Raw genomic sequence first — 15,243 nt, 5'->3', positions numbered from 1 at the left:
CACTGTGATGCCAGGCAGATGAAGGCAAGAACTGGATACATCTGCATTTGCACAGATGCTAAAAAGAAACCTGGAGACTAAGTTGAGCCAATCCTCAGAAGGGCAGAGCAGTGAGAAGCAGGAAATCTCTACTAGGCTTCTTTTTATCCTTTCTACCTTTCTGAGCCTGTTCCTCACCTGGCAAATAGAGATAACCTCACAGGGTTGTGGTGACTTTAGCCTAAGAATATAATTCTAAAGCACAGATTCACTTCTTAGGCCTATCCCTACCTATCAGCCTAAATTTCAGCTTAAATGTGTTAAGGGCTGGTAACAAGACTGAGAAAGAGGGAAAATTACTTTTTAATAAAAAGCTTAGGGAAGTTAAATGACCATCTCTCAGGCAGACATAATACAAAAACGTGGATTTTTTTGGCCATGTTGCACAGCTTGGAGCCTCTTAGGTCCCCAACCAGGGACTGAACCCCAGCCCACCACAGTGAAAACGCCAAGTCCTAACAACTAGAAAGAAAGTGAAGTCGCTCAGTCATGTCCGACTCTGCAACCCCATGGACTGTAGCCTACCAGGCTCCTCCCTCCATGGGATTCTCCAGGCAAGAGTACTGGAGTGGGTTGCCATTTCCTTCTCCAGGGGATCTTCCAGACTCAGGGATCAAATCCAGGTCTCCTGCATTCTAGGCAGACGCTTTAACCTCTGAGCCACCAGGGAAGCCCAATCACTAGATCGCCAGGGAATTTCCCCTAAGTGCAGACTTTCAAGACAGAAAAAGGAATCATCAAGGCTGATGATCATCAGGCTTATTCCCTGTATGAGCTTTCCCTCAAAGTTCAGTTCTAGGCCCAACATACAGAAACGCTCTTTTCACTACTTGTGGTTGGTATTTAGACAGCCTGAAAGAACTACCCAAATCTTTGATTCCTAGAAACTGGCAAACTTTGGAGTAGGGGTTAAAGTATCACAAAACAGTTGATAGAAGCAACCTTACTCTCCCACCTCATTTTTTGCAAATCTCAAATGATACTCTCTACTTTTGACCCAGAGACTGTACTTGTAGATACACAACCTAGTCACACCATCAAGCCCAGTTTGAACCTATAGTCATAGTTTTCACTCTGCCCTGTGAAGTCCTGGGATGAGAAGCTGTGTTTAGGGGAGGTTCTTTCCTAACTAGAAGCCAAACAGCATTGGCAAAACAAATGGGCCTGGAGGCAATGATATCATTAGCCTGTCAATCAGGTTCTTGGTGCTTCGCAAGAAGCTGAAGTGTTTCATCCCAGTTAAGTTATGGGAGAAGGGGGCTGCAAATTCTCAACTGGCTCCTACAACCCAGAGGCAGCTTGCTGTTCAGTTCAGAGACACTGAGCACCAGTAGAATTCTATTAGCAAATGTGTTCTGCAGTTTCTCACCTACCCTATCTCCATAGACAGGAGTCTTCCAGATTCAAGGATAAACTATAGCCCAATGGAGCAGCTGATTCAGTCCAGTAGCCCAAATTAGTGTGACGAAAGTTCAGGCCTGCACAAACAAACAGCACAAACACCTGCTCCCCACCCCCTTTTCCCAGTGCTGGAACATAAAAGTAAACACACTCTGGGGTTACTGAATCCAAATACTAGTACACAGAAAGGTAGTGACACTGAGGAAAAGGGGAAAACATGGGCCAAATCCCACAGAATGCCCAACCTGCATTTTTACAAACCAAATGTTACTTTACTCAAACTCCTATTTCATTCAACCATTCACTCTCTCCGCTAAAGTCTGGGTTTAGGATTACACCACACATCGACATTAAAAACGAGAAGGAAGCTAGTCAGCAGTTGCTTTAAAACACAAAAACTCTCCTCAGTTCCCCTGACTAGCTCCCCAGTATGTGACGATGAGAACGGTGCCTAGGTTTCTCCTTCCGGAGAGGCTACAAAAGGCCCAGAAAAGCAAAGGGAGATGAACTACCAGGGCGGTATTTAAGGATGTCAGTCACTCCTTAGCTATTTGGTCTGTAAAATGGGTACAGAATTAACAATCTTAGCGACCCTCAGACCTCCCCGGAGGCAGCCTGATATAATCATGCACCGGAGAACAGGGTCAGGCCCTGTAAACGTTTGGGGCGTGTCAGCCATTGTTATTATTATTATTGTAGCACTGCCCCGGGAGGGGCCCCGCCGAGGCCTGATGCAAAGGCGTCAGGGCCCGGCTGAGCGACAGGCTGCCAGGTCGGGGCCGGTATCTAGTGACTGGAGTCCCAAAGAGTCAAGGAGCCGCGGGTTCAGGGGAGTAAGGGGCAGAGCCCAGAGATGGGAAGGGCAGGGAAAGAAGGAAGGATCAGCGAGAAGGGTCGTGGGGGAAGACTCCACACTCACCCAGCGCGAATTCCCATTGCTCGTTTCCCAGAGAGCGCTCGGGCACCACCTCCAGATCCAGCATTGGTTCGGCTCGCCGGGCCGGGGCGGCCTCCCTGCGGCAGCGCAGACGGGACCGGAGCTTAAGAAACAGAGCAGCAGGTGACTCACCACCTCCGCCGGCCCTCGACGGCCCGGCTCTCCACCTCTATCCTGTCGCCAGCGCTACTGGCCCCACACTACACCTCACCTGACCTCACCTCACCTCACTTCACCGGCAGCAGCCTGGGGCAGCGGCGGCAGCAGGAGCGTCTGCGGCAAAAGTGGCGTGCAAGGCCGTAAAGTGTGGCGGAGGCGGGGCGAGGGCGGGATTTCAACCGCGGGGGCGGAGCTAAGGCGGAGTCACTCCCGCGCAAACACCGGATAGGCGGTTGCGGCAGTCCTGCAAAAAACACAAAGGCCTGTGAGTACCTTCCGGAAGTGCGGGTGTTGGAATGAGGAGCATCACATTCCGTGCGCCCCGAAATCCGCACACCACAGTGAACACGTTTCACAAAAGGGTGGGTGACCACGCAACACATACATGTAACATGGCTATACAGAACCTCTCTGCCGTCTACATGTACGTCCCACTCACAGTCACTGAACGCAAAAGGCGAGTTCCGAGAGCGCACAGTCTGAGGCCCAGCGGGAAGGGAGGACGTGGAGCCTCAAAGCTCAAGCCGCCCCAGCGCCCTACCACTCCCGGTTGGGGCCGAGACTGACGCTGGCCGCAGCTGCCTCTAGTTGTCCAGAAATGATTCCTTCTCCCTGCGGCCCTTGGGGCTTGGGTCGAGCTCAAAGCAAGCGAGGAGTGGGTTCGAGTACTTGTGTTGGGGTGGGACAGGGGTGGGGAAGTTGAGGCAGCGAACTAGGTTAGAGAGTAGCTAAATAGCCGACCTCCTTCCGCTGTGCACAGTCCCGAGGGCTGCAAGCCGAAGACTGCTGGCAGCCGCTCAGACTCTGCCGGAGCACCGGCTTTGCCGCCAGCGCTGTGTGGTTTTCATCAAACCTATGGTGCTTTTTGTGCCTGTTTCCTCATTTACAAGTCGGGAGTAGGGTGTCCTCCAGCCTGTTCAGCCTGAGCTTCTGGGCAGTGCCCTGGGGCACTCTAAAACTGAAAGACAACCACGTTTCTTCTGGAGCTGACCCTTCATGGACGGAATCTCTGGATTCTCACAACCACCCTGGGATGCAAGATTGGTCCTATCTCACTTTACAGGCGAGGGGGTAGGGGGTGGGGTTGGGGGAGAGGCCCAGAGAGGCTGAAGGCCTTTTGGTTCGAGCGGGTAGAATTCAAATTCTTTCCATTATATTGCCCCTGGAGGAATGTTTTTAGCAGAGAGTGACATGTTGAATTCTTAAACTGGTTTGGTAGGAGTGTAACATGGGAGATTCTACCAAAACTTGAGGTCATTTCTACTGATAATAAAATAAACATGGAGAAAGCTATCCATTTGCAACATCCTATGCCAAAAGAATAAAACTGAGTCATTAAGATGTCCAGGCTTACCTGATAGCTCAGTTGGTAAAGAATCCACCTGCAGTGCAGGAGACCCCTGTTCAATTCCTGGGTCGGGAACACCCGCTGGAGAAAGGATAGGCTACCCACTCCAGTCCATCAGTAGAGAAGTGGCTAATCGTAGTTGCTTTACAGTGTTTAGTTACCGCTGCATATAGCAAGGTGAATTAACTGTATGTTTATATATATATATAGCCCCCTTTTTGGATTTCCTTTCCATTTGGGCCACCATAGAGTATTGAGTAGAGTTCCCTGTGCTATACAGTAGGTTTTCATCAGTTACTTATTTTATACATGTTGCTGCTGCTGCTAAGTCGCTTCAGTCGTGTCTGACTCTCTGCAACCACATAGACAGCAGCCCACCAGGCTCCCCCGTCCCTGGGATTCTCCAGGCAACAACACTGGAGTGGGTTGCCATTCCCTTCTCCAATGCATGAAAGTGAAAAGTGAAAGTGAAGTCACTGAGTCATGTCCAACTCTCAGCGACCCCATGGACTGCAGCCTACCAAGCTTCTCCGTCCATGGGATTTTCCAGGCAAGAGTACTGGAGTGGGGTGCCACTGCCTTCTCCATTTTATACATAGTAGTGTATACATGTCCATCCCAATCTCCTAATTCATTCCATCCCCGCCTTACCACTTGGTATCCATACCTTCGTTCTCTATGTCTATTTCTGCATTGCAAATAAGAGGGAAAGAGAGGAAAATTAAATATTTAAGAATTCAAAGGGTGGCCTATAGTAGTCACAGATATTCTCTTTCCTGGGCAAAAGGTAGACTGTGGTTCTCTGTCCAGATGAAGTTGAGCATGGCCCTTGTGATTTGCTAGGTCCAGTGAAATGAAAACTGAAGATGCATGTGTTAAGTTTCAGATGACAGTTTTAAAAGTCAGTGCCCCTTTCATTACACTGTCTTCTTGGCTCTGTCACATGCTGGCAATGTTCCTGTGATGGCTCTATCAGCCTAGGTCAATGGGCAGGTATTGACCTGATGGATATTTAGCAAATAATTCTTAAGCCAATAAAATTTGAGGAGTTTTAGGCAACACAACCAGCTTGTCCAGGTAAGAAAAAATCGTCAGTTATGCCTCCTGTACTCTTTTCTCTGACTTGAAGTGTTTTCATGCTCGCTAAGCTATCCTTAATCTTTCTCTTGCATCACCATATCAATAGGACAAACTTGCTGCTTCTAATCTTGTTCTATCAGCCAAAACAAGCTTTATCAAACACCTTTTCCCTCAAACGCCCAACCGCTCACTGGCTTCCTGTTTGACCTTGGGAATTGTCCAGGGACTTTAACATGACTGGAAGAGTCCAGCACTGCTGGTGACCCTCACCCTGGCCCCGGCTGACCCTTTCAGATTCATCTCACTGCAGCAGACCCCCCCACCCCCACCCCCCGCCTCGTTCCACCAGTCACACTCAACTGCACTTAGCTTCTCAAACTTGCCATGCTACCTATAATACTTCTGTCATGATGACAGTCGGATCTCAGTTCAGATGTCTCCAGGAAGTCTTTTTGACCACCCAGACCAAGTTAGATGTGCCCCGTAAGATCCACAACTTCCAATACAAGTTGTGTATTTTGTCTGCTTTTGGTTCACTTTTGAGTCAGATCGTAGATTCCCTGAGGACAAAGACCGTGTCTATTTGGGGGCTTCCCTGGTAGCTCAGCTGGTAAAGAATCCTCCTACAATGCAGGAGACCCCAGTTTGATTCCTGGGTTTGGAAGACAGGCTGGAGAAGGGATAGGCTATCCACTCCAGTATTCTTGGGCTTCCCTGGTGACTGAACTGTTAAGAATCTGCCTGCAATTCGGGAGACATGGTTTCAGCCGGACACAACTGAGCGACTTTCACTTTACTGTTTTGGGCACTGGATATACAATTCTTCCCTAAATGATCCTAGGAGGTAAAATAGTCACACTTTGTTTTAAAAACACTGAGACACAATAGTTTCCTTTTTAAAAAAACATTTTTCCTTTTGGAAATAAGTATGATCTATGTCCTTTCCTAAAGAAAGGCAATGTCAAAGAATGCTCAAACTACCACACAACTGCACTCATCACACGCTAGTAAAGTAATGCTCAAAATTCTCCAAGCCAGGCTTCAGCAATACGTGAACCGTGAACTTCCAGATGTTCAAGCTGGTTTTAGAAAAGGCAGAGGAACCAGAGATCAAATTGCCAACATCCGCTGGATCATCAAAAAAGCAAGAGTTCCAGAAAAACATGTTTCTGCTTTATTGACTATGCCAAAGCCTTTGATTGTGTGGATCACAATAAACTGGAAAATTCTGAAAGCAATGGGAATACCAGACCACCTGACCTGCCTCTTGAAAAACCTATATGCAGGTCAGGAAGCAACAGTTAGAACTGGACATGGAACAACAGACTGGTTCCAAATAGGAAAAGGAGTATGTCAAGGCTGTATATTGTCACCCTGCTTATTTAATTTATATGTAGAGTACATCATGAGAAATGCTGCGATGGAAGCAGCACAAGCTGGAATCAAGATTGCTGGGAGAAATATCAATAACTTCAGATATGCAGATGACACCACCCTTACGGCAGAAAGTGAAGACGGGCTTAAAAGCCTCTTGATGGAAGTGAAAGAGGAGAGTGAAAAGGTTGGCTGAAAGCTCAACATTCAGAAAACTTAAGATTATGGAATCTGGTCCCATCACTTCATGGAAAGTAGATGGGGAAACAGTGGAAGCGGTGTCAGACTTTATTTTGGGGGGCTCCAAAATCACTGCAGATGGTGATTGCAGCCATGAAATTAAAAGAAGCTTACTCCTTGGAAGGAAAGTTATGACCAACCTAGATAGCATATTCAAAAGCAGAGACATTACTTTGCCAACAAAGGTCCGTCTAGTCAAGGCTATGATTTTTCCAGCGGTCATGAATGGATGTGAGAGTTGGACTAAGAAAGCTGAGCGCTGAAGAATTGATGCTTTTGAACTGTGGTATTGGAGAAGACTCTTGAGAGTCCCTTGGACTGCAAGGAGATCCAACCAGTCCATTCTAAAGGAGATTAGTCCTGAGTGTTCATTGGAAGGACTGATGGTAAAGCTGAAACTCCAATACTTTGGCCACCTCATGCGAAGCGTTGACTCATTGGAAAAGACCCTGATGCTGGGAGTGGTTGGGGGCAGGAGGAGAAGGGAACAACAGAGGATGAGATGGCTGGATGGCATCACCAACTCGATGGACATGAGTTTGAGTGAACTCCAGGAGTTGGTGATGCACAGGGAGGCCTGGCGTGCTGCGATTCATTGGGTCGAAAGAATCGGACACGACTGAGCGACTGAACTAAAATGAACTGATGTCCTTTGCCTGCTGACAATGTTGATATAAGCCAATACACGCAATTTAAAATTTTATACTAACCACATTAAAAAGGAAAAAAGATAGTTACTTTTATTTAACCCAATATAACACAGTATATATTTTAATATGTAATCAAAATAGTAAATTAAACCTTTTTTTTTGGTATTAATTTTTGATATTTGGTATTTTACAGTGTACTTCAACCTGGAAACAAGATTTTCAAAGGTAGTCCTCCCAAAGTTATAACAGAAAAATATTTAACATCGCTTCAGTTTTTAAATTAGAAAATAAATTCAGTTTCTTGGTTTTAGTAGCCACATTTCAAAAGCTCGATAGCCAGACTTGCTTAGCATCTACTGCTCACGGATGTACATTATCTTCTCTAACCAAAAATTTATGCCTGTATCTTATCTTCTTACATTTCCCAATGTTTCTAAAACCTGAATAAGGCCAGTAATGACTTTAAGTTGCTTATTCTAGCCAAAAGTTAAGGATCAACTAACACAGTAACGGGTTTTGAGTTACCTTACTTTTAAACGAACCAAACTGCCACTTTCACCTACGATTCTACTCTACAAATTTTAATTTTCTACTTGAATATTTTTGTTATGCCATGTACATATATGTGGTGGTGATGCAGGAAAGGGAACTGATGCTATCCAGGAGAATCATGCCTTGAAATACGCCCACAAAACGACTGCAGTCTTAAACTTTTAAAGAATGTTTGCAACATCAAAACACCAATGTGGTCTTATAAATACTTACACTCATGTGGCAAAATGACTGTGGTGGTTTTAAAAACATGTTCAGACTCGGACACCCCACCCTTCACGAGATGAAGCTCAGTACTTCTCCCTTCCAGTGTGGGCCTGACCCAGTTACTTAACATATGGAGTATGGCAGCCCTAAATGAGGTTATTAAGATGTGGCTTTCATCTTAGGCATGCACACCTCCTTGATCACTTTCTGGGAAAGCCAGCTACCAAGTCATGAGCTGCCCGATAGACACACCCATATGCCGAGGAAGGAGGTCTCCATCCCCAACACCCTATCACCGTGCACGGTCATTCATCCAATGACCACGAGTGGGCTTGGGAGGATCTTTCAGCCACAGTTGTCTTACATAGCCCAGGATGACCATCTGACTTCAGGAAAGACCTTGGATCAGACCACTGGACTTAGCTGCTTCTCGATTTCTGACCCACAGGAACTGAGATGGTGTTTATTGTCAGCTGCTAAGTTTTGGGGCAATGTGTTATACACCGACGGATAATTCACACAATGGCTTCTGATAGCTTGAAAAATCTCCCTAGTGCCAAATGAGGCATAAATCAAGTAAGGCATTTCTTTCCCAGGTAGCCCCAAACTAACATATCCAAATACCTGTTTCTAGAGGTAATTACTGAAACTGCAATGCTATGACTCAAATAATTTTTGAAATTAACTCTCACAGTATGAATCTAACTCTTTGGAATTTTGCTTCATGGTGTCAATTCAGCATTAAAGATATTTGTTTTTTGCAGTAAGTCTGGTGGTGAATAATTATTTTCTTATGATCAAGCTTAAGGTATGCTTCTAAAGTAAATGGTTTAATTTTCTGGTGTAGGAAAATGCCAAGAAAAGTCCTAAGAATGTCTGATATGACACTAGCACAGTCAAACTGAATGTGTATTCCTAAAATGAATAGTTTGAAAGATGGCAGTTACTTGGATGTGTAACTTTTGGAATTCTTCCTTCCCTCCAACGTGACTACTCTATGGTCGTATCTCACAGGCTGGGTAAATCAAGGCAGACTTTTTGAAAACTATAATATACATTGGGAAGTTAGTATTCTTTCTGTTATCTACATTAAAGGTTTTCTTTGGAATTAACAAAAATGACCACTAGATGCCGCTGTTGGTTTTTTTTTTAAGGGTAAATAGCAGGATGCAAGTACAGTTCAGATACAAAATCAATTTTTGTGCCATAATGAACACTGGAACAGAAATTGCTGGATTATTGTTAATGAAGAACCAAGACCCAGAAGTTCACTACACAGAAGTTTATTGTGAAAGTAAATTAAACATACAAACACACAATATGGCTAATGGTGGCAAAAGCAATCTGGTAGCTTAAGGCAAGTTTTAATGGAGATGAATTTAGAAAAGATGATGCAATGATGTAATTTTGTTTAAATACAGATTATGGAAAAATATCAAATTGCATCAATAACTTAATAATAAAAGTTTTCAAAGCCTGCACTACTGGAGAAAAAGGGCTCATGATCTTAATGCCAGCATTAAGATAGATGGAAGCAGTACAATGCTAAATGACAAGAACAATCCCGTATTTACAGAAGGATGGTAACATGAACATTTAATAGCGTTTGATCTTAGTTACTGGTGGACTGAAAAAGCCCTTAGCTAGAAGCAATAGAAAAAATGTGCCATCATCATGTTTTTTAAAAAAACAAAATTTAAGTGCAGAGTCAAAAACCAAGGATCTCTGTGATAAAGTAACCTTAAAACAGCACTAGAAGGACCATTTAAAAGGCAATTCCCTCAAGGGAAATTAGGGCACTGAGTGTGTAAACATGTGAGCTGCACAATATCAAAATCCAACCAATTCATTCATAGTACTTAGTTACACAAGATCAGCATGGTCTTTTATGATGCATATTGTTTATAATGATTTAAACACACTCCTTACCATGCATGACTTCAAATATATAACACATACTTTTATTCTGAGATACAGGATATGTTTTTGAATTATAAGACCTATATACATTGAAAGTCACACCTCCCTCATCAGTCAAGTGTATATCTGTTTTAAATGCAATGACCTTATTCAGACTTCAGTTCATTTTCTGAATTGACCATGTCAGTTTTTTCAAACTCTTTATAATAATGCCATTCTACTATGATAAAATACATTTTTGCAAAAACTCAGAAATGCAGTAACATTAAATGAACGTAACCATGAAAAATATTTGTAAGGAGGTGCCAAATAACTTACGTTTCTTTCCAGTTTGTATTAAAAAAAAAAGCTGCAATCAATTTGACAATGAGCCTATTTAAAAAATATTCTTATACTAATTCATCTCAAAAGGTTCTATTAATAGTCCTTTTGGAAAATACCATATATATATAACCTGTGAATTTTTTCTCCAGAATAATTAATGGAAGAAAATGTACCCTCTGCATAGATGTACATTTTCTAAGACTAATCTTTCATCACTCAGCATTGTTTTTTACAAAAGCATGCATTATAAAATACAAATAAAAGCAGCTATCTTAAACATGATTTTAATACAATATTACCTTTGTAGCTGATTCATCACTGTCTCCAGTTTAATATGCTGTTACATACATGAAGAAGCTCCAGTATCCCTTTCTGATTGACTTAAAAAAAAAAAATCCCTGAATAAAACAGAAGCCAGCCTGTGACTTCTTTAGGCATTTCAGTAGAATATTGAGAATATCTCCATACAAACTCATGATTATAGAACAGAATCTAAAATGATCTGGGGCAGACTAGAGTTAATACCAATTAAAATTTTTTTATGTTTAAAAAGGAAAGAAAAGGAGCTGATTATCAACATTTAAAAGGATACTGCAACTTTAACAACTGTAAACTTTGTGTTAGAAGGCATGGCAGACAGCTCTATGCTACAAGGTTTTCAGCTTGTAAATAATGCAAACCATCAGCAGTTTTAAAATGCCATAAACTATAAAAACACAAAAGGAAACAGGGGAAACACAACAAAAAAGCCAAGAATGTTTATCTAAAATGAAGCTGAATAACCAACACATCTAAAACTGAAAAAAAAAAAAAAAAAAAAAAAAAAACAAGCCTAGAGCAACTGATTAGGGGGGAAAAACCCTCTGGTAAAAATGTTAATTTCTTGACTTTTAAAAAATGACATGAACTTTTAAATTAAAATGAAGGAAAAAAAATTTTACAAGTAGATAGTTTCAACTCACTAAAATAATGCCAACAAGGTAAGCTTGCATAGAAAAAAATTCAAATTATTACTGGCTACATGCATACTTAATTAGAAATGCAGGTATTATAGTGCAAAACCAGAGCAGTTTGTGATGTCTTGTTACTGCCTAAGGTTGAGAAATAAACCGTAGTACCTCCAGTTATCACAGTTTCTGGTCTTTTAATTAATTATTTCTGCAGACTAGAAACAATGAATATGTAAAGATGGAGTCACATCTTTTGTGCCACCAATTAGCGAAGTTTGAGGTCATCACCACCACCTAAACTGGAACCAGGACTAGGGTCTTGTTGTCTTCTTGCCTGCAATGACAAAATTATAATTTAGGGTGAAAATGTGTTTTGAAAATCAAAGTGCTAATAAATATAAAATACAGTAGCACATATAAAAAAAGTTTGCAACTTTCCAGCCAGTTTGCCAATTTTCAGTTTGCAAATTTTCAGCCAGTATCTCCACATGTTAAGAGGAAAAGAACAATATAGATTATGTATGAAATATTTTGCTATAGTTTCCTTAAAAACCAAGAATAAAAATCTCATTATATGCAAAAGAGCATTATCAAAATATGTACTGTGGGTAAAAGAGTAACAAATCCTTTATTTATAGTTTTGGGACTAAAGGGTTTAATTTGAACATACCATCCAATCGTTTTAGAAGCAAACTTTCCCATTTTCTCTTTTAATACCAGCAGACATTTTACATACTACTATATAAAACAGAGAACCAACAAGGATCGTATAGCATAGGGAACTATGCTCAATATTTTGTAATAACCTATAAGGGAAAAGAATATATACATATCTGAATCATTATGCTGTATACCTGAAACTAACACTGTAAATTAATTATTCTTCAATTAAATATACATATAAATAAGTACATTTTTTAAAAAGCTGATATCCATCAAGCACTAACTATATGTTGGGCACTGTTCTAAGCAATTCACATGGATGAATTAATTTAATTAATTTAATCCCTGCCAACCACCTATAACACAGGTGCTATTGTTTATCCATTTTATGGATAAAGAAACTGAGTCATAAGAAGTATATAACAAAAATACAGTAGTGAATTTTATCTCTCACTGTATTCTATCTGCCATCTGGGTTTTAACCAGAAATCTCCTTACCAGGAAATAAAATTCAGAATTATTCATAGTAATGAATAAAGTATTGTCTCAAAAAAAATATGATATGAGAGTCCTTGGTGCACTTGTTTATACCTGGATATATCTTTTCAACAATACTAAACAACTAAGATGCTTGACAATTATAAACATTGAGGATTTCAAGTTTCACTTTAGATTAAATTTCTACTTAAACTATGGGAAATAATAGACGCATCTAAAAATGAACATATTGTACATGACTAATGAACATATTGTACTCTGCTAATATACAGTTTTTTTTAATTTATTTTTAATTGAAGGATAATTGCTTTGCAGTATTGTTTTGGTTTCTTCCAAACATCAACATGAAATATACAGGTTTAATGTAAGTGCCCCCCACTTGATCCACATATAATATCTACTTTCAGTCTCTCACAAATTCCAGTGCATCTTTCTTCCATAAGTGTTCTTTAGTTACTACAAATGTCAGTCAAGCACAAACATCTGTTTATAGAACCTAGTTCCTTCAGCAACAGTTTTCCTGTGCTAGAGGCTACTCCATTTTACCAGTTGTTTCGGCAAAAAACCCTCAACATGTCTTTCTCTCACATCCAACAGCAAATTCTGAGAGCTCTACATTTAAATAAATCCTGAATCTGACACTTCTGACTAATTCCTATCACTCTCACCCTAGTCCAAGCCACCATCATCTTTCATTTTGATCTTGTTTTAGCCACCTTTGTTATATGCCAGCAACCAAGACTGACAGCAATTAACCTGTGCCATCTTTAGCTAAATGGAATCATGTATTATTGTCACCAACTGATTATCCACTGTCTGTCAGTTTTGGGAAACAACCAAAAGTTGAAAGTTCTGATTTCAATTATTAAGATCTGAAATAACTGTTAGGGAATGTGCATCCTTGACCTTCAGTGAAACATCTCAACAAGTCACACCTGTGCTGTAAAATCACGTTTAGTCGGAAGCTCCAGTTTCATCGTCATGTCTCAAGAAGGTTATGCTGTTTAGACAGAAATGACACTGCCTTATTCACTTTCAAACAGATGAAAACCCAACACTAATTTCTACGGTCTCTCTTATAAACTGTGATGTATTCTTCTAGCAAACCTTAACTATTTTTACACGCTGACTACATCTTGGCACATTCCTTTTGATTGACTAGTCAGGTTAATGTTATGCTACATGGGTACAGACTGAAAGAGCGATAGAATGCATATGCATCAGAAAAACAAGTTATGTTCTGTACAGAATCAATGCTAAATGTAGTGTAAGGACAGATCAATTCTGCAAAATCAGAGATGGTAATATAAGCATCTGGTTTCAGTCAATGAAGGTTAGAAAGGGGCTGAGCAATGAAGAAACACTGAGAAAAATCAATCCTAATTATATATTTATAAATCACTACTAACCTACCAGTAATACTTTGTAAAAAAGGTATTTCAGCTTTTGTCTTGGAATAAGAGTAATTTTTGAATTATTTTAATAATCGGGATGAGGTGGATGAACCTAGAACCTATTATACAGAGTGAAGTGAGTCAGAAAGAGAAAGATAAATATCGTATTCTAATGCGTATATATGGAATCTAGAAAAATGGTACCAAAGAATTTATTTACAGGAAAACAATGGAGAAAGAGACATAGAGAACAGACTTATGGACACGGGGAAAGGGGAGGAGAGGGTGAGATGAATGGAAAGAGTAACATGGAAAAGTTACATTACCATATGTAAAATAGATAGCCAATGGGAATTTGCTATATGGCTCAGGAAACTCAAACAGGGGCTCTGCATCAACCTAGAGGGGTGAGGTGGGGAGGGAGATGTCAGGGAGATTCAAAAGGGAGGGGATTTATGTATATCTATGGGTGATTGATGTTGAGGTTTGACAGAAAACAGCAAAATTCTGTAAAGCAATTATCCTCCAATAAAAAATAAATATATATATTTTTAAAAATTCAGTGAAGTAAAAGGAAAAAAATTATTTTAATAATGGGATGACTCCAAATGAGTGACAAAAACAGTCATCAGCAGCTAGAGTCCTCCCTACTAGTCAGGGCTGTGCAGAGGTTGCTATGGGTTTATTTGTTTAAAATATATTTTTACTGAAAGCATGGAAAGTTATTTTGCTTTCTGTGTTTTTAATTTCTACTTACATTGTAAAGAAGGAATGAGGAAGATGTAAAAGACACTATGATGGAGAATCAAAAACTGAAAAAAATAAAAGGAAGTCTGACAGTATGAATGAGAGCAGAAGAGAGAAGAATGAGATAGCGGGGAGACTGGGAGGAAATTTAATGCTAGAAATGAAGATGTATGTGCTGTCATATGAAGGAGACAAATACAGACACATTTATGTCCAATGAAACAGATTCCACACAACTGGAATTCAACAGCTGGATACACTGCCTTGAAAAGCAGTGCTTTAAACTGTGGCAGTTTTCTAACGAAGGCTGGATATTTCAGAAAGAATTCTATGAGCAACAAACTAGACAAGATGATGGCAAAGAAACTCTGAACCTGATTATTTTAAAAGCACAAAACCTGTAATTTCTAGTTTCTTTCTCCCCAGTCAATCCAGATAGGCCCTTGATTCTAATTTTTTATTAACAATATTTCAGAATAGGGTTTTAATATAAAGCAGACACCCATAAGCTTGTTCAGAATACAAATCTGTTTTTAGTTTTTATAAAGAATTAATCTAGACATTTTACTACAGACCCCTCACTACCAGTTGCTCCTGTTTTCTTTCTCACCCAGAAACATGGCAAATCCAGTTTCTAGATGGCAGTCATGGGATGTGCTCAAAATGAAGAGACAAAGACATTCACCAGATGCTGGAGCTTTCTCTGCTCGTCAGAGCCATGCAAAGTAGCCAAGAGCAGGGATACCCAAGGGAAAATGAA

At 40.7% G+C, this 15,243-nt stretch overlaps 2 protein-coding genes across 5 annotated transcripts in view; both read right to left on the bottom strand.

The window, feature by feature from the left end:
• The window catches only part of C18H16orf70 (chromosome 18 C16orf70 homolog), a 31,384-nt gene extending 28,702 nt beyond the window's left edge, over window positions 1-2,682 (bottom strand). The window contains exons 1-2 of one of the 3 annotated variants that reach the window (XM_005692120.3): window positions 2,604-2,682; window positions 2,360-2,480 (exon numbers count right to left, since the gene is read on the bottom strand). In XM_005692120.3, coding sequence (XP_005692177.1) covers window positions 2,360-2,423 — 64 coding nt within the window. In that variant the 5' untranslated portion in view covers window positions 2,424-2,480; window positions 2,604-2,682. Of the gene's footprint in view, window positions 1-2,359; window positions 2,481-2,588 lie in introns of all 3 variants that reach the window. The other 2 variants (XM_005692121.3, XM_018062103.1) reach the window with 2 other exon arrangements.
• Window positions 9,255-15,243, bottom strand: part of CBFB (core-binding factor beta subunit) — a 47,785-nt gene continuing 41,796 nt past the window's right edge. For both annotated transcript variants that reach the window (XM_018062100.1, XM_018062101.1), the window contains exon 6: window positions 9,255-11,515. In XM_018062100.1, the coding sequence (XP_017917589.1) occupies window positions 11,447-11,515 (69 nt within the window). In that variant the 3' untranslated portion in view covers window positions 9,255-11,446. The remainder of the gene's footprint in view (window positions 11,516-15,243) is intronic.

This window comes from Capra hircus, chromosome 18, assembly GCF_001704415.2.
Source record: "Capra hircus breed San Clemente chromosome 18, ASM170441v1, whole genome shotgun sequence".
Lineage (NCBI taxonomy): Eukaryota > Metazoa > Chordata > Mammalia > Artiodactyla > Bovidae > Capra > Capra hircus.
This window is presented reverse-complemented; position numbering and strand designations above follow the sequence as displayed.